The sequence below is a fragment of the Plectropomus leopardus genome, chromosome 12 (genome assembly GCF_026936395.1).
Source record: "Plectropomus leopardus strain MGB_pleo_1.0 chromosome 12, ASM2693639v1, whole genome shotgun sequence".
NCBI lineage: Eukaryota > Metazoa > Chordata > Actinopteri > Perciformes > Serranidae > Plectropomus > Plectropomus leopardus.
In genome coordinates, this window is record NC_142187.1 from 23,063,547 (window position 1) to 23,090,625 (window position 27,079).

The following is a 27,079-nucleotide window of genomic DNA, read 5'->3' on the forward strand; positions in this document are numbered from 1 at the left end:
CCAGTATAAGCCACCCTGCTTTTGAAGCTCCTCTCCACTTAGAATTGAGGGTAAAGGGTCAAATCAAGAGAAGAAGGCATTTGTAAAAACGATGGCCCGAAGAGAGATTAGTCAGCGTAGGGTGAAAACTCATTTAACATCATCCAGTCGCTGTGGTAAATCTGTTTTACACCTTTTCAGAGTTGCTGCAGCAACGTCATATTAGCATGAAATACCAGTTTGAGCTATTTATTATATCACAGGAATTTTGTCAATTGAATTTAAAGTGTAAAAAAGGATTAAAGGGAGCTTATAATTGGAGTGTTTATTACTGCTCAGCCAATCACAAAGGATGGTTTGGCATGTATGTCATAGTTGACTAATGATTTTCAGCTGCTAATTCATCTCTGTGTTACAGCAATGGGCTGTAATTCATGTATTTCATGCATTAGAGGCTTTCTATCACCTTAGATTCTTGATATTGTAAGTGTCATATTTTCCTTTTTTTAAAGGCTGCATTACAGTAAATTGATGTAATTTTCTGAATGTGCCAGACTGTTATTATTTGCCTTCACTCATTTTGTCATTCTGTTCAACCCAGTTTCCAGAAATAAGATGTTCTCTTTGTATGTTTTTGCAAACCAAGGATACGTTACATTCGTGCATTATTTTGTAGCAGATTATTTTTTTGGTAAAGCTTAAAATCACCTGTGTTCTTTGGCACAAAAGTCATTGAAAAGCAGGGATAGGTTAATAAAACACATCCAGATTTGGTAGCTTAAACACTGCAGGGAAACACTGGATTCTGTGAGTGAAAAACAACCGGGTTCGGTGGCTTAAACGCCACTTGGAAACACCGGGATGTATTGTGAAAAACGAGGTTAGTTGGCTAAAACTCTGCTGGCAAACACAGCGAAATATCTGTGAAAAACATCAAGTTCGGTAGCTCAAATGCAACTGGGCAACACTGTGATGTATCCCTGAAAAACAAGGTTTGGTGGTTTAAACACTGCTGGTAAACGCTGCAATGTGTCGATGAAAAACATTCAGGTTTGGTGGCTCAAACGCTGCTTGGAAACGCCATGATTGTGTTTGTGAAAAACACACAGGTTCGGTGCTAAAAACATCAGTGGCAACACTATGAAGAATTGCCAAAAAACAACTACTGTTGTTTGGCAGTGCTGCCATCTCCCCTTACAATATCGTCGCAATAACAATATCAAGATATCTGGTCAAAAATATTGTGATAATTGACTTTCTCCATATTTCCCAGCCCTGATTTGCAGTTGTCTATAACAGGCTAATTAAAACATACTTGTGTTGATACCTTGTCACACTGTGCTCTCTCTGACAGTGTGTGAATAAGAGCTGATGTTCTTGAGACTGACTGCTCTCTGGAGTTTTGCTCCTGCCTGGCTGATGGCTTGTCACTCTAGCCCTCAGCTATCCATGCGAACGGTTGACTACAATAGAGTCAGTAGACAGGAAAGACTGGCCTACCCAGTGGCCTGTTTTCTCTACCATATAGACAATAATACAACGACCCAGTTGTACAATCAGCTGCACATTGATCTCTGGGCCTTCTAGCCTTCAGCACATTTATTAGCCACTGATCATGGAAGTCCCTCACTAGTTGGCAGCAAGACCACAAAAAACGGCAACATATTTGTTCTCATTGGAAGAAATTATCTAGTTATTGTGTGGATGTGGCCAAGGGACATGAAGCCTTAATGACAAGAGGGTGATTGAATGTCAAGTGTTTAAAAGCATGAATAAATCTAAAAGCTCTCGGGGGAGTCTTTGTTTCCCCTCTTTTTTCTCGCCGTTCCATTTTCCTTACTCCGATTTTGCATATTTTATTTCAAAGGAGAATAAAAAGTATTTCTCTAGAGTGCGCAGTTGCCATTTGCTTTCGCTTAACGTAATTGTTTTGGGGTTTTAAAGTCAGGTTGTGATAAAGAAGGTAGGTGCATGCGTGTGTGTGTGTGAGACAGAGGAAGAGAAACAGAGAGAGAAAGCGACAGAGGGAGAAAAAGACAGAGAGATGGTCCGGGTGTCTGTGAATGTGTGTGCATGGTTTATGATTACATGTCCTTTTGTGGAGCACATCAACCATTCATGCAAGAGAAGCCACAGCGAGATGAGAAATTCCTTCCGTGCTCTCGCAGGCAGCAGAAAGTGACATTGAACGTTCATACACAAGCTGAAAATCTCATGCTCGGCCGATATGCATCTTATGAAAGAAACGGCGTTCATCATTTTTCGTCTGGGTGCGCCCCACCCTTTCCACCTCACCCCTCCCGGTTCTGCGACCACGGTGTCACGGCTGTGCGTGGACTGAGAATAATGGCGGGATGGGGCCTGATAAATGAGAGCTGATGAATCAGTATCGTGAACAGAGGCAGAACAATATCTGCTGGAACAGAGGGTGAGCCATTCCAGAGATATCTGCAGGCAGTCAGTGAGAACACAGGGAGCCGTAGATCAAGGCTGGATGGTGGTGTGTTAGCAAAGACCTCGAGAACAGGTCCTTTCCAGTCTCTGTGGGTGAAGCAATCCAAACAAATTGATCTAACATTACACTTAGAGGGCAACGGCGTAGAAATGAAATTGATTGATTCTACACAAGTGACTAGGCCTACACACAAATACATTAAAGACTGCGTGTGCTCTGTGCGTGCGCTCTTTGTCATCCAGCCTGCTTACTTATTCATTCAAAGGTAGCATGCAGGGACTAGGAAACCATAAGAAATATGCTCTTGCTGCTGCAGGCCAGAAATTTCTATCGATAGCCTGGGTAGCATCCATCTTCGCAAAGTCCACCAAAGGTCAGGAGCAGCATAACTTAGAAGCTGGTTTGCATCGGATTCTAGTCTGTATTCTGCATGTTTACTGACAGTCCCCCACGGAGGCAGGGTGGATCTGTGACACTTGCTCAGCCATCCACACACACACACACCGAGGCGCTGAGGATGGCTGTCTAGTAAATCTGTGATGGTGAGGGGGTGTTGGTGAAAGCATTGTTTCACAGTCAATAAAAGGGGCCCTGGGGTGCTTGTAAGAACAGCAATCTGCAGCCATTTTCCAAAGAGAACATCTTGGGAGTACTCGGGGGTTATAAGTTGAGTTCCTTCTCGCATTTGGAGTTAATATTTCGAATAAAAACTAAAACAATAATGTGCCCAGCACATATTGCAACGTCTAATGGGAAAAGATATGGAGTCACTGGAATGCACTGCACACACAAGAGCCAGAAGGATACACAACAAAGCGGACAATGCTAGCCAAGAATGATAGCACATTCATTATGTATTTATTTTTGTATTCCTGAGGTGTTTTTTTTATTTTTTAAATGTGCATTTTGTATGTAAAAAACTGGCCCGTAAAACCAATGTCATTCCCGTCCAACTTAATTAGCTTTGCAAATAATTTCCTGCACATTTGCATTCCCGTTGCATTACTATTTGTTACCCATGTGTCAGCTAGCGGAAATGTGCAAATGAGATACTATTTTGAGCAATTTTTTCGCTCATCCTCACTGGACCATATGGCAAATAAATCATGAAAACATGCTTCTCACACAATAGTAGTTCCAATTACTGCTCAGTCTGTCAATGTCAATAGTTATAATCCTCAAAATACATTGTCCTTTAATTTCCCATAAAACATATTCCAGCATCTCTCCAGCTGACTCGTCCCTGTGCATTGTTTAACAACACTACGTGTCTATAAATGGCACTGAGCTGTATGTTTTGGGTGTGGATAGTGAAGGAGCTGTGCAGCAACTGCCTTTATGTCCTGGGCTCGACTAGATTGCCGGCTTTCCTTCGGGGATAATCCATGTTGTGAAATTGAAGTGCAGCGCTGGAATATCAATTCTTTTTTTTTTTCCCCTGCTGAGGGTTAAAAAATGAAACAGGGCTGGACTGCTTGGTGGATATGAACCCGTTTGAGCAATCTGAACATCAAGATGACAATACGGTAGGGTGGGAGAGCCTGCTGAGGAGTTAAAGCTGGGGAAGAGGAAGCATTAAGAACTGGACACTGTGGCACTATGCTGCCATGATAAAGCGATTAATCTTTTGTGTACATTTAAAGGAATAGTGTGACATTTAGGATTTTTCTGGCGGAGATGAAAAGATCGATATCGCCCTCAAATCTGAGTGTTAAATGAAAGGCTGGCACATTTCCCGAAGTGTCTAACTACCCCTTTAATGCTGTAAAATCTACCTCTGAAAATATGTCCTGCTCAGCTGCACAATTGTTAACGTTGGGCACATCTAAGCCGTAAAAGGATTTGATGAAGCCCTTTTGAGATGTTGAGTCACTAACCACATCTGTGCCTGCCCGAGATCAAAGCGAGGAAAGCAGTTAGTCAAAGGTTTAAGTGGTGCTTCTATTGGCAGAGCAGAAACAAAAGGAAGTACGTTCAAACCGGCCGTCTGGTAACGAAAAACCTCAAAGTTGAAGGAAGTGATTTGGCAAAACAAATCTGACTCAGCTGCAGTTGAAACAACACCTCGAGGTCAGAACAGTTTGTTGTTTAACATTTCAACCCGACTGGGCGACGCAAAAATGTTCATGTTGCTTCTGGCAAATGGAGTGCACGGCTGTGCAAACTCCCAGATAAGTGATATGCACCGGGCAAGGTCACTTGAAATCAGCACTGTAAAAATAACTGCTCGCCTTTCGACGCAGGAGGATGTATGAAGACGATTGGTGTTCTTAAGAGGTACAGGATGTGGAACTGATTAACAGCGAGCAGCTACACTGATTACACCAGCTGAAAAACAAAAGGCAGGTACGGTTCACTGGTTATGCTCTAATAGACATTCGCAGCGTTCTGTGCGAGGACTACAAAACCAAACTTGCTCCTGTCTAATTTGGTTGAATTAATAAGCCATGTCCACGTCTATTCAGCTGGGTGCAAGCAGTGGCTCTGTGAGTTACAAGTCCCAACAGTAATAGAGGAGCGAGGGGAAAGGAAGGGCAGGTGAAGGCTAAACAGCCGCCGTTCCGTGACTTTCATCATCCAGATTCACCGTACACGTGACGGCTGAACAGATCGTTACCACCACAGACACACACAGACACACACACACACACACACACACACACACACACACGTGTCAATCTTGTCTTCATCCTTCCACGTGTCCCATGAGTGCAGATACATGCTGAGTCCCTACAGGCAGTTTTTGGAGGCATTCTTCATTTTGAGGTCAAGTCCAATCTGACCTACAGTGCTTTACAGTACAAATGCCTGATAGCAGACAGGTGCTGGATGGATTTGGCATTTCCATGAGATTTCGACCTTGACTTCGTAAGATAGTGTTACAGAACGAGCCTATTGTTCACTTCTTAGCCTGCAAGCCACACAACTTATCTATGAACTTGCACAAGCCTGAAGCATTTTTTGTTGCTGTACAATGTGTGTAAACAAATAAATAAGGGTATAAATGATTTATTCTCCCCTCTGGTAAAATATCGTACAGTGAACTTTTTTTTTTGTTAAAGCTATTGTCCTTTGAGATGGATTGCACAATTCGCAATTTAATTACGCCTCTACAACAATGCTGAGTTTGAGCAAAAAACAAATAAATAAAGAGGCAGTTTAGTTTTTAGCTCCAAAATTAGCATTTTATTTGGATGGTTGGGGTCAGAGATGTATAATTTGTTTTCTAGTACACATGGTTATCCTCAAGGCTTAAGTCCAAAACCCTTTCCAGTCTTAAAGCTGATTCAGTAATTAGTGCCTAGCATGTCATCCCCCACCCACCCACCAACCCCCTTTTTGGTACAAATTCAACAGTTGTGCTGACAAGATCACTACTTTTCCATTTTTATCATGTGTTTTTTTCATGTTTTATACAAAAAACTCTCTTAAGTTCTACACATTTAATGTCACCCAGATTTTTATTTTTTTTTTCACTTTGTAAATAAATTTGGGAAACAACATTTTTCATTTTTGTTGTCATGTAAAGATAAAAACATGCAAAAAACTTGAATTTGTAGTCCAAATTATACATTTACAAGTTTGGAACTTTTTGCACTTCTTCATATACTACATCAAAAGAAAAAAAAAGATAAAGAAAAAAAAAACATTATGTACACACATCTTTTTACAGTGAAGTAAAGTCAAAAATATCAGATGATGACTAAGGCAAATGAAGTGTACATAGATTAGACCAAAACAGTTTTTTTGTTGTTTTTGTAAAATACTACATCACTTCAGAAACAAAAGAGAAAAAAAAATCTGCTACAAAAGTATGATTCGTAACTCCCTTTATTTGCAACCAGCTGCATAATTTTTAATTTTTTAGTGAAAAAGTCTAGAAGTCTAGCGTACTGTACAGTGCTGTTCTTAATTGTTTTTCCTTCCACCCAAGCTAACAGATGATCCTTCATTTCGTTGTCTTTGTTTATTTAAATAATCTTCAACAAACAGGAGCGTTGTGTAACCAAAAAAAAAAAGCATGTAGAAGCATACCAGAGTGTAACATACTTTGTTTGAAATCACTCCAAAAGTCAGTACCATTAAAGCCTTGAACATAAAACTAATCATTTAGATCCAAAAAAATGTACAAAAAGGCACATTATATCCCAGTGCTTCTGTACTGTGAAATTCAAGTGTAACTGAGCGCATTCAACACCAACAATCCAAGTGGCGACAGTCCACCAGTGTTCCCTCCCACATCCTCCATAACTGGACCACAGCCTATGCCTAAGCTTTCGACAAGCATATGTATGCGTAGACTACAACAATAAGCCTAGGTTGGTTTGTTTTTGAAAAAATTTCTGAATCAATGGTTTTTTTTTTTGTTTCTTTTCTGTCACAGTTCTGTCACTCTCTCAGGGAATATCAGAAGCTGTCCGTGTCCATCAACAGAAAATCTTTCCTTTTTTTTTTTTTTTTTTTTTTTCATCTTTTCATCCTCTCGCAGAGTGGCTGTGTCCTAGTCGTCACTTCCACCGTACATGTCTGCCAGTTTTCTGAAGCGAGGGCCCCAGTCGTTGAGGTAATCGTAGTCCTGGTCGCCCCCGCTGCTGGAGGAGTTGAGGGAGCTTAGGGAGCCAGCTGTGGAGCCGCTGCCCTCGTAGTCGAACACTAGCAGGGAGTCGTAGGGAGGAGCGGTGGGGTCGTTGTCTGCTGCCTTAAGTCCCTGTACAGGAGGAAATAAAACCGCGGTTAGATGAGAAGATTAACCATGTCTGCACAACAACACCGTCTGCAATAAGGAGCCACGTCAAGATCCCCCCTCCCACCTCCCCACTGCTGCACACAAACAGACTAATCTATCCTAAAACCAGTCAGTGGTTCTACCTCTACTTGTTCAGGAAATCAGATTAATCAGGCTCTGGTGTTCCTGCGAGTTTCCTCTGTGTTTGGGCCGGGACTCTCCTGATGTTTCTGGGATGTCGGATTATCTGCTGCTTGATCAAAAGCCAAGATTGAGGCTGTCCAGCAGCCTCAGATGACTGGAATCCTCTCCCCCTCCCCCCCTGGCTCCTGGGCAACCCCCACATCCCCACCCCCACCCCCCCACACACACACTCTCTTCAAGAGCAGCAGTGCAACTCCAGTGCTGATACTTCGTCTTTTAATCTAGATAGCAGCATCTTTAATATATCATATTTGAGTCGTGCCTAAAGAGCAGCAGTAAGCACTGAGCTCGAGTCAGGCAGAGATGAGAGGAGCGCGTGTGTGTTTGCCACGCATGCGCATCTCTATGTGTTATCTGGAGGCTGGTGGTGCTGGTGGGGGTGGTTCTATTTTGAAGATTGTGCTCGACATTCCCAGAAATTCTCACAGCGTCATGCGAGGTCCTTATGGATTGTTATTGATTTCCAGCCCCATTCCCTAACGGGACTCTGGAGACTTGATGGATTGCTAATCTAGGAGTTGAGATGTGCTTTGGCCATGAACCACTTTGGATCTGAGCCTGGTTTCTCCCTCTTATCACCACGACTGAGGTAACCCAACAAATAATAAATGAATTAACAGAAGTGGAGCAACATAACACTGAAAGAAAAAAAAAGAGACCTCAGCTCATTGGGACCTTGTCAAAGATTTATAGTTTCCTCTGCGCTGCTATTATAGCGCTGAAATGCTCTCAAATAAAAAGATGGATTGAATTAAAGTGCTTGGGCACTTAGCGATTATTTTCCACTTGTTAGCTTTCCTTAAGTATTTGCTCAGGGCTGTGGTGCTGATAATTTGGTGGGAAATATGACAGATGGATCGTTCATTACAATTACAACCATAATCGCTCTGCTGGTTATAGCCCCCTCCTCTCTACAACCAAAAACTCACTGGCAGTTTCATAAGGTTAGTCAATCACACAACTCAGCCTCATAATTTCGTAATAACTGAATCATCCACCGTGCTGGGGACAATCACGACTCTCAGAGGAACGTTGAACTAGCCTCACTTTTGGAGTCTCTCTGTCCCACAGACAACAAAAGAGATGTGTAATAAAACCCACTGGTATTTCTATTCAGAGACCAACTTTGCCGGGGCTGAAAATGCAAAACAAACGCAATCAATTCAGCTTTGTCTCCCTCTGTGGCATTACGTCCACCTGTGACCAACAGAGGTCATGTCAAGTTGGTGCTGATGTATTTAATATCGCCGCCCCTCCTTGTGGGAACAGACTAGGAGCTGACTAATAGACCTTTGTTTGTCCGACTGCGAGGTTAAAGTCCTTATGCTAAACCTCTGCCTAATTTTTTTGTCCCTCTAATTTAATTAAGAGCCACAAGCTCCCGGGGCATGTGCACACTGCAGGATGGAGATCAGACCCCCTCCGCCCCTCCCCCACGCTTCTCTGTCTCCCTGCTCCTCTGGCGGCTAGCCCTTATCAGTTAGGTCAGATTCCAGCTCAGTGTGAGCGCTGGAGCTACCATGACTGAGCTTTAGCGACAGTCAAATCTGGGACTAAAAACAGATCAACGCTGCCTGGTTGCAGGAAGTGTTTTCTGGGTCAGGATGCTCAGACTTGAAATGTCTCAAAGGTCTTGCGAGAACATCGAAATAAGTCTGATGAAAGATGGAGTGCAACAGCAAACGGTTCCTCATTGAGCGGCGCAAAACATTAAATTTCAACTGAATATCAGCCGTTACGACAAATGCATTATGTGTATTCATGACACACGGTGAGAGTGAAAATGAGTGGTGCCTGGGTAAAGGGATCTGAGAGATAGACGGTCGGGGGAGCAGAGCTGAAAGAGCAAGTTCTAATCTAAAAACATGGGCGCCGTCCAAAAACTAGGAGAGAACTCCATTTGTAATGCTGTGAAACTCTTGTCTGTTGGAGCTTGTGAAAAATACATGACTGCTCTTTTCATTTTACATTCTCCCTTCATGCTGGAGTCAATGATGGCCTCAGGCAAACGAGGGCACTCTGAACAGTGCACTCCGATAGAAAGCCAATGTATTGCTTCTCTAATCTCCTATTTCTATGCTGACACATCTATAACTCTACTTTGGCGGAAAGTGAGGAGAAAAACAATTAAATCTAAGTGAGTTAGCATCATGTGCATTTGGGGTTATCTATGAGTCTGAGTGGATATACTGTATGTGTGATGAGAAAACTTTCTGTCGGGAAAAGATGAAACATTTCTAATAATAATTGAGTCCATTTTTCTTTTACTCCTACTACAACTGCTTGATACTGAGTCATACAAACTAAATTGTTTACTCAGACACAAGTTTATTGTAAAAAAAAAGTCATTCAGCCTGAAAATGAAATTCAAGCTTTGTATTAGCACTGATCCTTTCACTTCAGCTATTTTCGTGGGATTTAATTTCACCACACAAAACAACCTCAGTTTGCAATAACTCTTTATGCTGGATAGAGCTTGTCGATTAACGATTAGTCGATCAAAAGAAAATGAATCAGCTATTTTGAAAACCCATAGGTTATAATATTAAGGGGGGATTTAGTGGTGACTAGTGGTTGAGGATTGCATATTGCAACCAGCTGAAACCTCGTCTGATTAGATCTCCTTCAGTGTTCATTGTTCAGGAGGTTTTTACTGTGAGCTGAATTATCTGCAGAGATCTGTTCCTCTCCAAAACAAATGGACCCACTGATTTAAATCACTAAAAACCCTAAACGAAGCAGTTTCACGTTACAAATCAGTCTTTTCTCCGACACTATTCAGCTCGTCAGGGACAAGCTGTTACCCCAGCACCTGCTAATGTGTGCTCACAATTTTTCTGAACCAGATGTTCAAGAGGTTTTAATCAGGGGGCGAATGATCTGCAGAGGTCTCTAGATCTCCTAAACAAATTGACCCGGGGTTTTAAACCAGTAAAACTAAAATAAAGCATTTTTATGTTACAAATCAGTGTTTCTCCTATGCTGTTTGCACATCCCAGAGGGGCCGTTTGCCTAGCACCTGCTAATGTGTGCTCACCTTTTTCTGTCTAAAAACTTTAGTTCCAAATTTTCAGGTTTTTATTAGAAGCCGAATTTTCTCCAGACGTCTCTTCTTCTCCAAAACAAACGGATCCGGTGATTTAAACCAGTATAAACACTGAATAAAGCAGTTTCACATTTAAAAAAAATTGTTTTTCTGACACTCTTGTCGCAGAGGGGCTGCAAGCTACTGTGGTCGACGTGAAAACGTGACAGACCCTATCTAGAGCCAGTGTTTGGTTTTGAACAAATCCTAAAAGATTCCTAAATAGATTGAGTAAGTGGCTCATTCCAAGGTAACGAAAATACAGCTATACTTATTATCAGGTGATTATACAAAAAGCATACTTGTTTTTATATATTCATTTTCTGTCAATATATCACTCTAAGTCCTACACACTGAACCTTTAATCACATTTTTGTGCAAGATGTCAAACTGTTGTCTGGTTCAAGCCTCTTAATTGTGACAGTTTGCTGCATTATGAATTTATGAGAGTAAATAAAGAGTCTTTGGGTTTTGGACTGTTGGTTAGAGAATCTGAAGATGAAATTTTGGGCTCTGGGAAATTGTGATGAGCATTTTTCACTTTTTTTGACATTTTCTAGACTAAATGATTAATCATGAAAGTAAGATTATTTGGTCATTTAAAAAATATGTTAGTTGCAGTCCTAATGCTGGAAGGTGCTTTTACCTCATTGATGAAGTCTCCGATGTCTCCAGGGTGGGGTGCTGCTGACCTCATAGGGTACTGTGGCTCAGGGTGGAGGGGTCTCTCGTCTAGACGGCGGATTCCCACCGGCTTGATGGCATCAGGCTCTATCGTGTCCGGCTGCTGGAGCTGACTCAGGTCATAATCCTGGGGAACACAGACAGATGGGAGATAGCTAAGCGCCGTGACAAGACCCCCAAACTGAGTGTGATTATCTAAATAGGTAAAACGCATCCTGTGCTGCACAGAGGGAGAAGAGTTCAACTGAGTGGAGGGAAGATTTTAAAGTTAGAATGCGGCGGGAAGACTTGGGAGTACACAAGGGAAACTTTAAATCTTCTTGTCTGTGAAGCACAAGCCCAGGGACAATTTGACACATTAAAAGAGCCAGCACTGAGGGGGTCCAAGCCGAGGACCACATCATACGCTGCAGAGTGTTTGTACTTGCGCGGTGTGCTGCAGGAAGGATGTGCAGGCGACTGTTTTGCTCTAATCAATGCCCAGACACGGGATGGTGGATATGCATAAGCCATTGCTAATCCTATTAACATTACCAAGGCAACCTGAATGGCTCGCAGTTTGTGCAAAGTCATGGGCAGGGAAGAAGGAGGAGGAGGAAGAGTGTAGAGAAAAAAGGAGTTAGGAGAGAAAGAGGATGTGGTGAGGAGCAAAGCTGAGCTGAATGACTGGATGGTATCACGGTGACAGCAGATATGATAGAGAAAATGCCATTTGAGAATCAGGGTGTGTGCCTAATAAGCGTACATGATGGATTGTCCCTCTTTAGAAGATTTTCGGTAATCCATCCATCTCTAATATCCCCCTTCAAAATTGTCTCTGCTCAGTTGCACATGTACCTACACACACACACACACACACACACACACACACACACACACACACACACACACACACACACACACACACAGAGGCTGCAGCAGCTCCAATGTAAAAATAAACATGAGAATAAATATAAACCCTATGATGATGCACAAACAACCCAGATTTACAAATACAGCGAAGCACACGGGCACTTGACAAACACCTACTCAACTCCACACTAATAAGTATCATCTCAAATCTAAAACAAACACATTGATTATTCATGTGTGATTTGATTTCATGGAGGATGACAGTAAACCCCGAGGCTAGCAGGAGAAGAACAATGGTCATCACACATCGCATACTAACGCCATCCATCATCTTTGGTCCATTTCAGTCTGACTCCTGTTTGACCTTCTCTGAGGTCGCACACCGGAGAGGTCAGGAGTCGGTGACAGGAATTGCAACAGAGCCATATAATGGCTGAACTAAGCAGGACGGTTTTATGACATACCAGCCCCCTTCGGGGAATTGACTCCTCGCACGTACATTGGCCTGGTGAAATGGCTGCCCCTGGCCCTCATGACCCACATTCAAGCATGGGAGACTGAGCAATGCTAAGCCTCACACACTCAATCCGTTGTGAGACATAGCTGAGCAATTTCAAAGAAACTGACTTCATTGTTTTTGCCCTGATTCCTACTGGTAATGATAATATTGTAGTCGTGTTTTCAAAAATGGATACATTTATCAGTTCAGTAGTTACTTTCTGCATTATCAGTACACTGGTACTAGCTGCACTTTCCTGCCCTCTCTTATTGTCAGAGAGTGTGTTAACATGGACATGACTATCCTGTTTATGAGGCTTTTCCAGGGATGTGGTTTTTACTTAAGCACAAAGAAATTGGATATTTTATATTCCCTGTATATAAATAATAATAGTAACCTAGTTACTGATTATGGTAGTCTATTTCCAAAGGTGCCTTCAGTGAACAAACAGCAATGGAAGATGAGAACGACAGGAAATATTAAACAATACACTTAATACCACTTGACAACCTCACTGCTAATCTCCTCTCTGATACATACTGAGCTAATGTTATTCCAGAAACGCATTCATTTGTGGCAGCCTGCTGATTAAAACATCGACCACTGTGTACTGATTTTTTTTTATTTTTGGGGCTGGACTGTTCATTAGGAGCACTATTGGAATATAGAGTTCAATTATTCATTGCAACACACTCTCGGAGCGCAGTGCACACTCTGGGCACAGATGGAGTAGAGCACAAAAAGTAGTGACAGTAAAACTTAAAACACTGATTGTGCTGGTCCTTAAAGTTTGCATTTCTCTCATCAAAATACTCAAACATATAAAAGGGATACTTCATAAACCTGATCATGAACTGCTATTCATGTCCATGTAAACACACTCAGTGTTCACTACAGCCAGTCTGCTGGTCTCTCAAAACAGGTTGTTTGCTCCCAGTGTCATAATTTTCCCATTGGTTTCAAAAACTTGTATCGAATATTGATATTTTCAAAGTATTGTATAAAAGTCAGAAATTCCAGTATCGGGGCAGCCTCTAGCTCACCTGGTAGAGTGTGTGCCCCATATGCAGAGGCTTTTCGATTCCAGCCTGTGGCCCTTTGCTGCATGTCATCCCCACTCTCTCCCCCATATTTTTTTGTCATTCTACAGCTGTCCTATCATAAGGGAAAAATCCCCCCCAAAAAAACCTTAAAAAAAAAAAGAAATTCCAGTATCGTGACAAAACTACACACTTATTCAATTCTTTAATCTGGGAAAGCAGCAAAAGCACTAAAAGAAATCAAATGGGACTTGAAGCACAAGCAGTCAGGTGATTACACATGATCCATCAGTTTAAAGAGGAATTTCCAGGTACAAGTCTGACGTAGCATAGTTATTTCCTGTGCAATGGTGGATTATTACCAACATTCTGGATGTGCTCACGTTTGGCTCTACCTCCAAATAAAGCGATTTAGATAATCCAGCTCAAGTGCTGGCATGTTTACAACAAGTCTTAAAGACATAGTTTGACATTTTGGGAAATTTGCTTTCTTGCAGAGACTTAGATGAAAAGATTTATACCACTTTCATGTCTGTCCGTTCAATATAAGGCTGGAGCCAGCAGCCAGTCAGCTGAGCTTGTGCCAGTAGACAGATTTTGTAATCTCTGGACAAAGCAAGACTAGCTGTGTCCCCCATTTTCCAGACTTTGTGCCAAGTTAAGCTTCATATTTACCGTACAGGCATGAGCAGCACGGTATACATCTTCTCTAACTCCCAGCAAGCAGGCAAGTATTTCTCATATTGCATAACTATTCCCTTAAATCTGACCACTTTTGTTTCTTGCCGTGTTGCCTTAGTTATGGTGATGTCACTGTGATCCCAAGTCTTAGCAGTTACTTCCTTTTGCAAATTATAATAAGTAATTATATGGCAAACATGACTCACAGTTGCGATAAATGATACACTTCCTATGACGTGTTAAATCTGTGGGTCTCAGCTGACAAATACATGAGGTAATTATACTATCTGCATAAACAGGCTTGATTCGTTTTGTTTCACTTACTGCATGGGATGGAAAAACAAGTCAGAACACTTTTCAAAGCATGCCTCCAAAGCCGCACAGCCTCTAAAGTTAATGTGCATCAAATCATTCTAAGGTCATCTGAAGCAGCAGATGACTCATCCCTGTCTCACATTTTATTTTTTCACCTGCGAACCTTTGCACAACAACTTGATTTGCTATTATTTCTGCATTATTTTTTCCATGTCCGGGACAGCGTGGCCTGATCAGCTGTCTGCCTTTGATGAAATGAGTGCTTCACAAACCAATACAAGCCAGGGCAATGGCAGCAGCAACTAAAATCATATACTCTGAGAGCGCCCAATGGTCTGACACTTCAATTTCCTCCCCAGCGGGAGATAGGGAGAACAGAGGTGGGCATTATAAAGACCACATCGCTGGAAAAGAAAGGGACATTTTTTACCCAACACTGACTCTCCTGATTCCGTAGACAAGACCATTTTCCCCTGGCGCCCTGCCTTTCTCTGCACTTCTCAAAATGGAACCTTGTTTTCCCTCAATAAATTGCTGAACCCGCTCGTTTGCCTTAGAGGGATGTTATATCATGCAACAGTTTCCTTTTCAACGTGTTCTGGTCCACAAGTTTGACCATTTTGTGTGTGAAAATGAGGATGTGAATACACAAGTGGCTGCACTCCCTCCTGCCTAATCACTAGCTGATGCGTAATGGCTTTCCAGTCATATTGTTGCCTTAGACAGAGCTTCATTATTGTGCCACAGCAGATGTCTATCTCCAAATGACATCAGCTTACCAATTACAAGTCTCCAAGGCTAATTTGGCACTGTGCTGGGTCAGACTGGGGTCTCCTGCTCATATCTGCTATACCTAAGCTACCAGAGCACTTCAGCCAGCAGCAAGAAAATAGCCCATTTGGTTTATTACTGCCTTTTTTATAAAATGATTCCGTTCTGCTAACAAGGGGTCATTAGGACAATTGAGTTTGTGTCTGTGTATGCCTAATCAGTGCAGGGGGATAAAGTGATGTGACTTTATTGATGCCTGTGGCACTGTTTCTATTGTGTGTGTGTGTGTGTGTGTGTGTGTGTGTGTGTGTGTGTGTGTGTGTGTGTGTGTGTGTGTGTGTGGAGTTGGAACCAGTTCCAGTTGAGGAAACACTTCCAATATTTCCAGAACCGACTGGATCAAAATGTTTTTTTCTTATTGATTCCAGATTTTGATTCCCAGCTCCTTCTTAGAGAAAAGGGTGCTTGTTCCTGTTTACAGTGAATACTGTCCTACGCCTCATTGTGACTGTAAATTGTATCTTGGAGCAGCATAATAAGCAGGACTAGCACTAGAAAGAATGCAGTGTAAGTGCATGTATGCTTGCAGAAAGAGTCTATGGGGTCCCCTTTGTCCTTATACTGCTTCAGTTATACAGAAAGTGCAATTCTGCTGCAAACTGTAGATGTGACCTGAATGTTTCTCCATAATACAGACCACACACCCACTTTATGTCACCCTTTCAAAAACACTATAAAAACACTGTGGTGTGTAGGGCTGGATGTTGTTTGACATTTATCCATGCTAGTACCAAATGTCACTGCTTTAACTGAAACTTTTTTTTTTTTAAAGATGCCGGACTTTGAATAATATAAAAAATGTCAATGTCAGATTCTTATTCAAATTTTGCTAATTCCTGATCCTATGGTGATCCATTCCACAGCAATGACAAGAGAGCAGACAGTTATTTCCAAGCGGATCAAGAAAATGGGCTTTCAGAGCCTTTATAGCGATATATATGATGATCATTGTTCTGATATTCTTTCTGTTTGCAACGATGTTCCACAGGACATTTCCATAAATGATGTGGGTCAAGATGTGACAGATGCTCGTTTTCATTTTTATGCTGCTGATGTAGTTATTTACTGCTGTGCCTTAACTTTAGCTGAAGCTGCTGACCACTTGCACAGTGCTTTTAAGTCTGCCCAGATCAACCTGTTTCAGTTGCAACTTCTTCTCAATGCTCCCAACACCAAGAGTACACCACAGAATACTTCACTCTTAAGGGGAAATGCCATTGTAAAGGTTAACTCCTATAAATACCTGGGCACTCTGATTGACACATAGACAGAGCTTGGTGAAAAAACTGAGGCTTATACTTCATTTCTATTTCAGACAGAAAATGTGTTTTTCATTCAACATACAAACCCAGCTCCAAAGAAAGTGAGTCAGAACATTTACATTACAAAAATGTCATTTTAAAAATCTTGTATTTGGACTTTATTCAGTTGAATAAAGGTCCAAAATGAGTTACAAATCATTTCATTCTGTCTCTATTTACATTTTACTCAGCATCCCAACTTTTTCAGAATTGGGGTTGCAAAAGAGAGACTTGTTGCTGCTACAGGTTTACCTGTGCAGAACTACTAGGATCTTTTATACATGCATGCCTCTGCTCAGGCATTGCATATGGTTGATGCAGTTTATGCTTCCTTTAAATTCATCATAAACTGTGAAGCCTTGATTCACCACTGTGAGCTTTACTCCTGGGTAGGATGGGCTGCTCTGCCAACCCACTGGCAAAAACTTTTATGTACGAGTAAAAATTCTTGGGCTGCTCCCATCTCATCAATGTATTTAAAATTCACAAAAAAAGTCTTGGACTATACTCTCTCTGGTCACAAGACTTGTATTTGTTCTTTGCACCAACAGTTTGTGCAAAGAGCTTTTATGTTTTCCTCACTGTCTGACTTGAAAACTCTGCAAAGTGTTTTAAAGCTCCATGACCTGATTTTAACTCTTCTAAATCTAATTTGAAGACCTATAGACAGAATTGTAGAGGTGTCTGTGCTTAATCTTTGTATATATAGCTTTAACTACACTTTGTTCACGATAGTTTGTTGGTTTTTTTTTAATCTTGTGCTGCAGCCTTTCTTGGCCAGACATACAAACAGATTTGTTATCTTTATGAGACCTATAATGTCTAAATGAAGGTTAAATAAAATAAATAAATAAAAACAACAGAATTGGTAGGCAATCTACACTGCGTTTACCACATCGTTCTTACCTGGTCCTCCTCTCCTCCGCCTTCCTCGTCGTACTTGAGAATGTTGTCTCTCACATCGTCCTCTGGGTCGATGAGGAGCTGCTTGGCTTGACGTTCTTTATCGCGGCGCTTCATCCACACCACGAACATCAGCACAAGAACTGTGAGACAGACAGACAGAGAGAAGGATCTCATATTACAAAACATAATAACTTACATGTTTTCAGACAAATGTAATCGGATCCGATGTTTTAGAGCTTGGATGGGGGCCTGATCAAGGCTATCTTTTTTGGTAATCCCACAGTAATCTAGCGGTATCTCGGATAATGTTTAGCTGTCTTTATAATCCCTGTGTTCGTTCGTGTGATGTGCTATTTGAAAGAGGCACTGAGACACTCACTGAGGAGGATGATGATGCAGAGGAGGATGGAGATGATGGCACCGGTGCCCAGACCGGCAGCCATGATGTGTTGCTGGTCAGTGCAGTCTCCATTCATGTCGCACTGGCACACTTTAATCCGCAGATAGGAGGTGTTGGACATGGGCAGGTTGCCTGAGTCTGTGATTATGATGGGGATCTCATAGATACCGCTTTCAAGGAAGCCAATCTTCAGGCTCACCTGAGCATGGTCACCTGAGAGATGAGGAGGACAAAATACAGAAAGTGTGATTGAGTGATCCATGATTGCACCTTGTCAGAGCAAATACATATGCAGAGATTAAATTAAGAACAAGAGATTAAGTTACTCAATGTGTATAAAAATGGAATAACATCTTTCTTTAGCAGTGGAGTCTGTTAGTGGGGATTAAATCAAAACTCTGAATAGTCATTTGTATAGACCGTGTTCACAGTACGATTACACTCCTATTACCACAAATATGCAGCATAAATTCCTACCTGGAAGTTGCATCAGCATATCTAATCCAAAACATGGTCGGGATTTAGATTTGGAGCTTATAAACCTACTGAATACCTTTTGATAATGCTGCTTAGGCTCAATTCCCAGCTGCAATAATCCAAATGCCATTATCCTATTAAGATATATTCACTGCTTTTCAACTCACACTAATAGCCAAACACACAACAAATGTTTTTATTTCAAATTAGCATAAACAATTAACGGCTGCATGGTCATGTTAATATAATATTTTATTGCTTCTCTCCGCTCTACCTGACCCCTCTGCAGCACGCTTTTTACGTTTCCAAAGTGTAGTTCAGAAGAATCACAGATCAAAGTGACAAGCTTTAATTACCAAACAAGAGACTGCTGAGTGTTACATCTGTATTGTTTCACATTTCACAATTTTCTTCCCAATTATTGAATGTGACTAATTGAAAATGCTGAAAGGGGTCATCTTCTCTTCTTCTTTTATCTTGTAAGAAACACAAATAAAGGCCAAAAAAGCTGAATAAACGTTAAGGCTGGGTATCATTTAAAAAATGACAACACCAGTACTCTTACAATGATGGCAATACAGTACCTCACACTTGAGGTACCTCACAGCTCATAAAAGAGCTGCTTACTCACAGGGGTGAGCTGGGGGAGGACCGAAGGTTGGGCACAATGTTTCCGCAGCGAGCTGTCGGGTCTGCATGGCATTATTAGTGGTAATAAGCTGCGCCACTAGCCTGCTAGCTCAAACCAGACCCGGAGGGAGTGCAGTGCAGTAAAATGAAGCGTAGCACAATTAATGTATAGACCTACATGTGTAACCCTTGCAAAATATTTTTAGCAGTTAAACGGTTAACCATTGACATCCCTAGTAACCAAGTACTAGTCCGTAGTAGTTCAGTCCATACTTTAAAAGGCACAGAGTGCCGATACCCACCCTTAATAAATGTCACAAGAAGATTCATATATAATAGTGTGTTGTGTGTCTTACCGCTGACTCTCATGATGGTCCAGTTTCTCCTGGCATCACTGGGCTTGTGGGCTATCTCAAAGGCAAACGGCCCAGCGTTGGGGTTTAAGTCTCCATCGATAGCAGTGATGTTGATGGCATTTGGCTCTGGCTTTTCACATATCTCTGCCTCCTGAGGGAACACCTTGGGAGCGTTGTCGTTGATATCCAGCAGGTAGATCTGGAGCGTACCTGTTCCACTCGCTGGAGGTACACCTGCACCGGCCATAAAATGACACACACTCAGCACATACATATTTATGGGAAGTGGGATTTTTTTTTATTTTACATATGGATAGGAAGAAACTATGGGAATTCCAGCTCTCGTTTTGCATTATGCAGTCGACAGAGAAAAGTAAAGTATGGAGTCTTTTCTTTGGGCCTCATGCTATAATAAGACACTCTAAACAGCTATTTACTCTAGTGGGAGAAGACCCATCCAAACTGCATACTGATCTGAGAATCTAATCTCAAGTGAGGAGGTAGACAGAAAGAGGGAGATATCAGAACATTTGGGTAGTGTGTGGATGTGTGTGTGTGCGTGTGTGTGTCTGAAGAACGTCTTCCTGACGAAGGACACGGGATGGGAATACTAAAGCAGACAAACAGAGCCCACTGTCGCTCCTCTCAGGCTCCTCTATGTATTCACTCAGCTAAGGGGCTTTTTTACCATTCACGCCACGCTCAAAGGAGCTAGTCATCCAATCCTGACCCATTAATGCTGAGAAACCTCTTTATTGGGAGAGTTTTTAAGCCTATTGGCCTAAGCTATGCTCCGCAGAACAGGGTAAACCTGAACAGAGGTAAATCCCGCCAGTGCAGAGAAGAGGTGAATATATCCACATGCTGGATGATTCTGGGATTGCTTGCACATTAACCTTCAACTAAGGTGGTCAGCGTTCCAGACATGCCAAGTGCCTGATACAAGGTTGACCTTCAAGCATGGAGGATGTATTTGTGGCTGTAACTGAGGTTTTTTTTCTTTCTTTCTTTCTTTTTCCAAAAGATACAGTGCATTTGTGGAGTAGCTTCAGGTGAAAAACATCACAGTAGAAGTCAAAGTGATGCTAGGTGGAAAGTTGACCTTTGAGAGGAAGGCTACATTAGACATCCGCTAGGCTTTCTTTTGAAAAGGCAGCATTATCTCCTCCTGAATACTCTAACAATAATGGCCAGGAATAGAGTGCTTTTGTAACAGTCTGGCTTAAACACAGAGGCCATGGTAGTGGTGCATCACGGGAGAGCAGCAAGGTATTTCTATCGAAGGCACTACCACTTGAATGATTACATACCGCTGTCAGAAGCCAGGAATGTTGCATTGTACAAACTGTTCTTCACAAAGGGAGACTCTCTGTCCAAAATGGCAATTGTTGTGATACGGCCGGTCATCGGGTCAATCCTTAGCCAGTTGGCTGGATCTGAGAGTTTTGAATATCTGAGGGAAGAAAAAAAAAAGGTTTGCACAGTGATTCATAATCCTTACTTTTCACTTAGTGCTGAATTTCAAGTCAGGAGTTATCTACATGTTCTTTTTTTAAAAAGTAGTAAAGAAGTTTAAAAAGGTTTGTTTTCTGCTTCTTGTTGGTGAATTAAGTCTCCATTTCCAGCTCTGGAATATTTCTTCTAAAAATGCTTTTGTTTTTATTTGTTTACACAGAATAAATATTTCAGACGTCATGCATTTTACATAATTATTCTAACTTTTGAGAGGAGCCTCACAGGGGAAACCAAACTCGCGTGTTGTTATCAGTAGCTCCAACTAATTTGTAGGACAAACCGAGGAATTACAAAGCTAGCTTATTTCACATGGACTGTTTTCAGACTGATAAACTCTTCCACAGCCAAACAGCTGTGAGGCAAGGCATTTGATGATGAACATGGGAAAAATAGGGCTTGTTCAACAGGAATGAGATGCTGGCTGCAACGTCTTATTTGAGCAGGAGTGGCCAGTCATTTTAACCTGTTTCAAACCTACCAGCAACCTCAATCCATTCCTTTTTTACTTTAAAATCTACCTGATAGTTTGCTGCATGAAGCGATCTGGGTCCTGTGCAGTGAAGGTGGTCAGTGTTGACTCGGGCATCATTCCCTCCTCCAGTTTAATGAGTTTGGGGTTGGGCTCGAAGTAGGGACTCTCGTTGACATCTATCACTCTGATGGAGACGGTGGCAGTGGACTGGCGAGGAGAGTGGATGCCTCTGGCCAGGGGAACCTCGTTCCTCGCTTCCACTGTCAGCACATACGTCCTACTGATTTCATAGTCGATAGGCTGGAAAACAGTGGAAGAGCGAGAATATCAGTGGATCACACACCAGAGTGCAGGATAAATCAGACAAAAGGAAATCACGTTTTTGGTAATGTGAAACTGGTGGGAAAACAACTCAAAGAACTAAAGCCTTTTCTTCCTCTTGCCTGAAGAATTGTATTGTGAGATCTCACAATAGACAATGAGGTGGATACAGAAGCTGTATCCTTTTGTGGTCAGTTAAAGGAAACAAAACAGCACAAGAGCTTGAAGAAGTGTTGAGCAACCAACCATTTCTGCATATCAAAATTGTTTTCTAAGTTTTAATTATGTATTACAAATCTGAATTTATTAGTAATCCAAGCTGAAAATTTACTAGAAGCACTTACAATTTACTAATCATTGTCAAAAAAAATGCATTTTAAACAAATTAAACTGCAACAACCTTCAATTTTATCACTACTAGTCACATGTGGTTTGCAGTACACAAAATGGCTCTATTCTTCAAACAACTGAACTGGACAGTTGAATTATTGTCTTGCTCTCTTCATGAACACGGGCCATCATGACAAATATTCTAAGATGCAGAGCCAAACATCTCCAAACCTCTCAGTGTGGCATGCATACATTTACTATGCATCTCCAAGGGATTACAGGGGTGGAGTTTGAAGAGGAGGCCTTACCTTGACGACCGTTACCAGGCCCTCGTTAGTGGTCGGATCAGTGGGCACGGAAAACCTGCCGGTGGGGTCGCCCCCGGTGATTTTGTAGACGGCATTCCAGGCAGGCGTGTTGGGCTGGTCCTTGTCAGTCACCGTCAGGTTGGCCACAATGACATTCACACGGTTTTCAGGCATCTCGCCGAAAAACTGCATGAATAAACCATGAACGTACAGAACAGCGAGCTGTTAGTGATACTGCTGCGGCAGCAGAAAATACTCCGAGCCCTGCCTCACACAGCACAGCAGGACCAATCTTGGGTAAATAGACATCTAAGGTAACTTATCATGTCGTCATGGTCATCTCATTCCCTGTCCTCCCCTGATAGCACAACAGTAGCATTACAAATTTCAGTGATTCGCAGGCACAGTAAGTGCCTCTTACACTTGGGCAGACATCCCAGTAGCTGCATGTGTCAACATTTGGAGGGGGATATAACACTTTACGCATGGCTGGCTACTTGTATATCTGTATGGCTTTGGAAACGCTGGTCAAGCAGAACTAGGTAAGTGAGCAGAACTGGCGGTTGAGTGCATATATGGGGTGAAATAGGGGTCCTTTTGGTACTCTCCCTTCGCTAAGATTGCTGTGTAAATGTCTGCAATATGAGTTTGTTTCTTACCGTCTCAGCAGTAAACTCTGGCGGATTGTCATTAACATCAGTGACTCGGATGATAGCGGTGGCTGTGTTAGAGAGGCCATACATGGGGTTCCCCTCCATGTCAGTGGCCTGGATGATCAGTGTGTACTGAGGCACTTTCTGCAGGAAAAGGGAAGAGAAGCAGAAGCAGGATTAAGACGCAATTCTTTGATCTTTGAACAATTAAGTGCAGGGGTGTCAAACTCAGTTTAGCTCATGAGTCACATACAGTTCAATTTGATCTGAGGTGGGCCGGACCAGTAAAACCATTACATAATAACCTATGAATAACAACACCTCCAAAGTTTGCCCTTTCTTTTTGTATAAGGAAGTACAAATACATTCTGAAACATTCATCCATTTATCAAACATTTGATGAAAAGCTTGAGATGTCTGAAGAAAAAAAAGTGCAATTTCAACATTATGTCTCACATTTTCCACATTCAGTCGATCAACCACTTACTGTCATTACATGTGCAATTTTCCCTACATTTTCGGTCCTATGTAGTGATGTGTGGCATCACCACACCAAACTAAAGTAGAAGCTATAGAAAGCTGAATTCTAATGCGGAGGTTAGCGTCACCTTGGTTCCCTTGCTAAAAAGTCAATGGTATTTTTTTATTGGGTTTTTGAAGCATAAAATAAGCTCTATGGCAAACAAATGTTTATGATACTTGTTATGTTCAGCAAGATAATCTCAACAAATTAATCCCACTTTTTTTGATTTTTTAAGTGTAAATGCAATTGCGAGAAGTAAAAAGCTAACATTTGGATATAAATGAACCACAGTATAGTCACATGACTTCAACATGGCCACTATAACAAGGCCTAAAGCTCTGTTTGCTGCCATGACATCCTCTAGTCTCATTTAGCTAATTGTTAGCAACTGACTTTTTTTAAATACATAAAGGCTTCAGAGTACACGATTGGGGAGTTTATTGATGGATTTTATGTTGCAGAACAAAAAGTCTCTTAAGCTTGTGTTAACCACAGACCTTATTTCAGCATTTGACCAAAAATCAATTCAAAAAACCCATTGACTTTGAGACGAGGGAACTGGGAGTGCTAAAATGCAAACTGATACCAGGTTTTCAGGACTAATTCATGAAGAATGCTACTCACTGTTTTACTTGCTCCCAAAACCTGATATGTCTTAGCCTTCACAAGTGCATCGATATTAGGAGTACAAAGTCAGCCAATGGGCCAGATTTGACCCTTTGGTGGGCTGGTTCTGGCCCGCAGTGTGAATGTTTGACATCCTGGATATAATCAATTCTGTAGCCATGTTTGACAGTGGCGGATTTGCTCAGTCAATTGATGGTTTGAATGTAAATGAGGACAAAAGATTAGAAAACTATTCACTATAATGCGGTTCAAGACAACACTGCCACAAGCTGCAACCACCAAAAAGTACACACGAGTTCAGTCCACACCTCTGAGACTTTCTTCAAGTTTCATAAAGAAAATATTTTCTTTCTGGAATATTGTTTTAGATTGCAATATTACATGTGTCCCTAATAAGCTGGCAACTCAATGCGCCTCAGTATTAATGTGTTCAACTAAAATGAAACAAATCTGAACAGGCTAGCTCTTAATTATGATGACTAATGGTGGCTTTTTATATAAATCTCATTTATTCTCTATGGGCCATGTGAGTTGTGACTGCATGTGTGAAACTTGCACTTCTGCTATGTACACTATCATGAAGCTAACAAATGACTCTTTTCACATTAAAAGCCACTCAGGTGACGGACCAGTTGCTAGGTAATGAGAGCCGGGCAAATTACTTTCATGGTGGCAACTGGCGGACATAAAACGGCGGCCCCAGGGCGGAAGTGATTGAGCAGCCACCTTACCAGATTGCCCTCACTAGAATTGCACCAACTGGCTCCAGCTTTCTATATTTTTTTTTATTTATTTTCCCAAACAGCCATGCAATCCAATTAAATGAAAGAGTGGTAGCATTTACAGCACGGAAATGGAGAAAAATGCAAAAAAAAAAGCTTCTGCCTTAGAGAAAGAAAAGACAGAGGAGGCGAGACAGAAGGAAGGGAAACATTTAGGTGCTCGGTGATGCATTCTGCTTCCTTGTAAGAGTAAATAAGTGTGAAACAGCTAAGTCCATTTCGACTTCTCATTTAGTTGGTAATCAACGAAATTCGCTTTGGCTCATTAGTTCTCAGACAGTCTGGATATTAGCAAATATACTCAAGCTGTGTTTTGTCATCAGATTTAAAAAAAAAAATTCAGCCCATTTATGTAAACATGAAAAATGGATATGATGATGTACATCTACAACAGGCAGCAAATGCGAGATGGAAATTAATTACAATCTTGGTTGGCCTTGCTGATAAAAGTCTCACTTAAATGCCAACGCAATCATTTTACAATGATTTGATAGTTATAAATAGGGAGTATTAAGGAAACAACATTAAATCATAAACTAGTGAGTGAAAAGGGGGCAAAAATGGACGAAAGCAAAAAGACATGTCAAGCACCTCTCTGTCCAGGCCTGCCGCCACTGTAATGATGCCTCCTGTTTTATTGTTGATGGTAAACATGTTGGAGGTCGGACTCTCTGGATTCTGAGACAGGATCTTGTAACGCAGCATCCCATTAGCTGTTTTGGGGTCGTCTTTGTCAACAGATGTCACTGTCATGACAAATGTTCCTGTGGGATAGACAGAGACAAGATACAAACACTTTGATGTCATCTCTGTTTATTTATTTTTCTAATGGCAATCCAAAGACGTTAGAAGTTGAGTGAATAGCACCATATTGAAAATACTAGATTTATATCTTTGGAATATAGACACCCAATGTTCTTTCTTGTGATCTAAAAATACCCCCAAGTGCTTTCATACAGCAGAAGCAAAGTTAACAAAGTGGCCACCCCAGGAATGCTATCAATGCTGTTTGATCTTCTTACACTACGGCCGCATGTGAAGCTGCAGGCTAAGACTACGATGCTGTGCTTGGCTTTATGTGGTAGATTACCTGGCTTGGAACCCTCTGGAACAGTGCCGTTCCAGATCTGATGAGTGAACTCGGGTCTGTTGTCGTTCATGTCGATCACATTGATCACAATGTCAATAGGGTTTTCTACCTGGTTGCCGTTCAGGTCCACTGCATGAGCTCTCAGCTGCAGGAAACACAAACACATCTGGACTGTAGAACTGTTCAAGCAAGGACGCTTCTCAACTGTGCAAACAATATATTGAGACAAACAAGGAAGCATTCGCTCAATGTCACCCGTTCAACTGCGGTGATAATTAACCCCGCTAACCATCACTAAAAATCGTTTACTCTACGCAGAAAAGCAAACAGAAAATCCTCTTTGTTTAAACCAACATGACCAAATAAGGAATTAAGGTGTTTTTTTTTTTGTAAAGACTAAATTCTTGCCACAACAAGCTCTCGCACGTGCAAGGCAAAAGGGAAACAAATGATTAGATTCAGTCGGATACCTGCCTCAGAGTCGAAAACAACACAAGCTTTTCAGCTGGTCGCCCCTTGAAAAAGACACACTGTGATTTTATTCAGTACTGTTGCCTACACTGGGTCAGCACAGGTTCAGTTCTGTTTAACGAAAAACAACTCTGATCTGCTGCATTTTTTTTTTTTTGCACTTTAAGTGCATCATTCCTGCATACACACAACTGTGAGGTTGTTGCTAACAAGGTATTTCAATTTGCTGTGATCCCACCGTTCATGCTTTAGAATAAATTAAGGAATAAAGTATGTATTGAAAATCTACAGGCTATGAACAGTACACAACATATGTCTTTGCATGTAATGCCTTAAAGTCTAGCTCAGTGGTAAATGCATCAATGAAATATAATGTGTGTAACAGCATCAAGTACCTACGGTAAATTAACGGTAAAAAAAACAGGAAAAAAAATTAGCTGCTCCCGTATTGTTCTGCGATTTGCAGCCCACATACATGTTAAGTTGAACCTGTGAAGATTTTTTGTTGTGAAAGTCTTTTGTGACCTTCAAAGATCACGTTAATATTTCATTTTAACCACAGCCTT

The 27,079-nt window shown here is 41.5% G+C and overlaps 1 protein-coding gene and 1 long non-coding RNA gene across 2 annotated transcripts in view; one reads left to right on the forward strand and one right to left on the reverse strand.

Annotated features, from left to right (window-relative positions):
* The window catches only part of LOC148188100 (uncharacterized), a 139,828-nt gene that overhangs the window by 104,388 nt on the left and 8,361 nt on the right, over window positions 1–27,079 (forward strand). The gene's annotated exons all lie outside the window — the stretch shown is intronic.
* cdh2 (cadherin 2, type 1, N-cadherin (neuronal)) overlaps window positions 5,593–27,079 on the reverse strand; it is a 74,655-nt gene continuing 53,168 nt past the window's right edge. The window contains exons 6-16 of the mRNA XM_042497751.2: window positions 26,043–26,187; window positions 25,544–25,716; window positions 23,027–23,164; window positions 22,368–22,553; window positions 21,455–21,708; window positions 20,732–20,874; window positions 19,422–19,655; window positions 17,938–18,171; window positions 17,559–17,698; window positions 11,096–11,260; window positions 5,593–7,142 (exon numbers count right to left, since the gene is read on the reverse strand). Of these exons, the coding sequence (XP_042353685.2) occupies window positions 6,936–7,142; window positions 11,096–11,260; window positions 17,559–17,698; window positions 17,938–18,171; window positions 19,422–19,655; window positions 20,732–20,874; window positions 21,455–21,708; window positions 22,368–22,553; window positions 23,027–23,164; window positions 25,544–25,716; window positions 26,043–26,187 (2,019 nt within the window). The 3' untranslated portion in view covers window positions 5,593–6,935. The remainder of the gene's footprint in view (window positions 7,143–11,095; window positions 11,261–17,558; window positions 17,699–17,937; window positions 18,172–19,421; window positions 19,656–20,731; window positions 20,875–21,454; window positions 21,709–22,367; window positions 22,554–23,026; window positions 23,165–25,543; window positions 25,717–26,042; window positions 26,188–27,079) is intronic.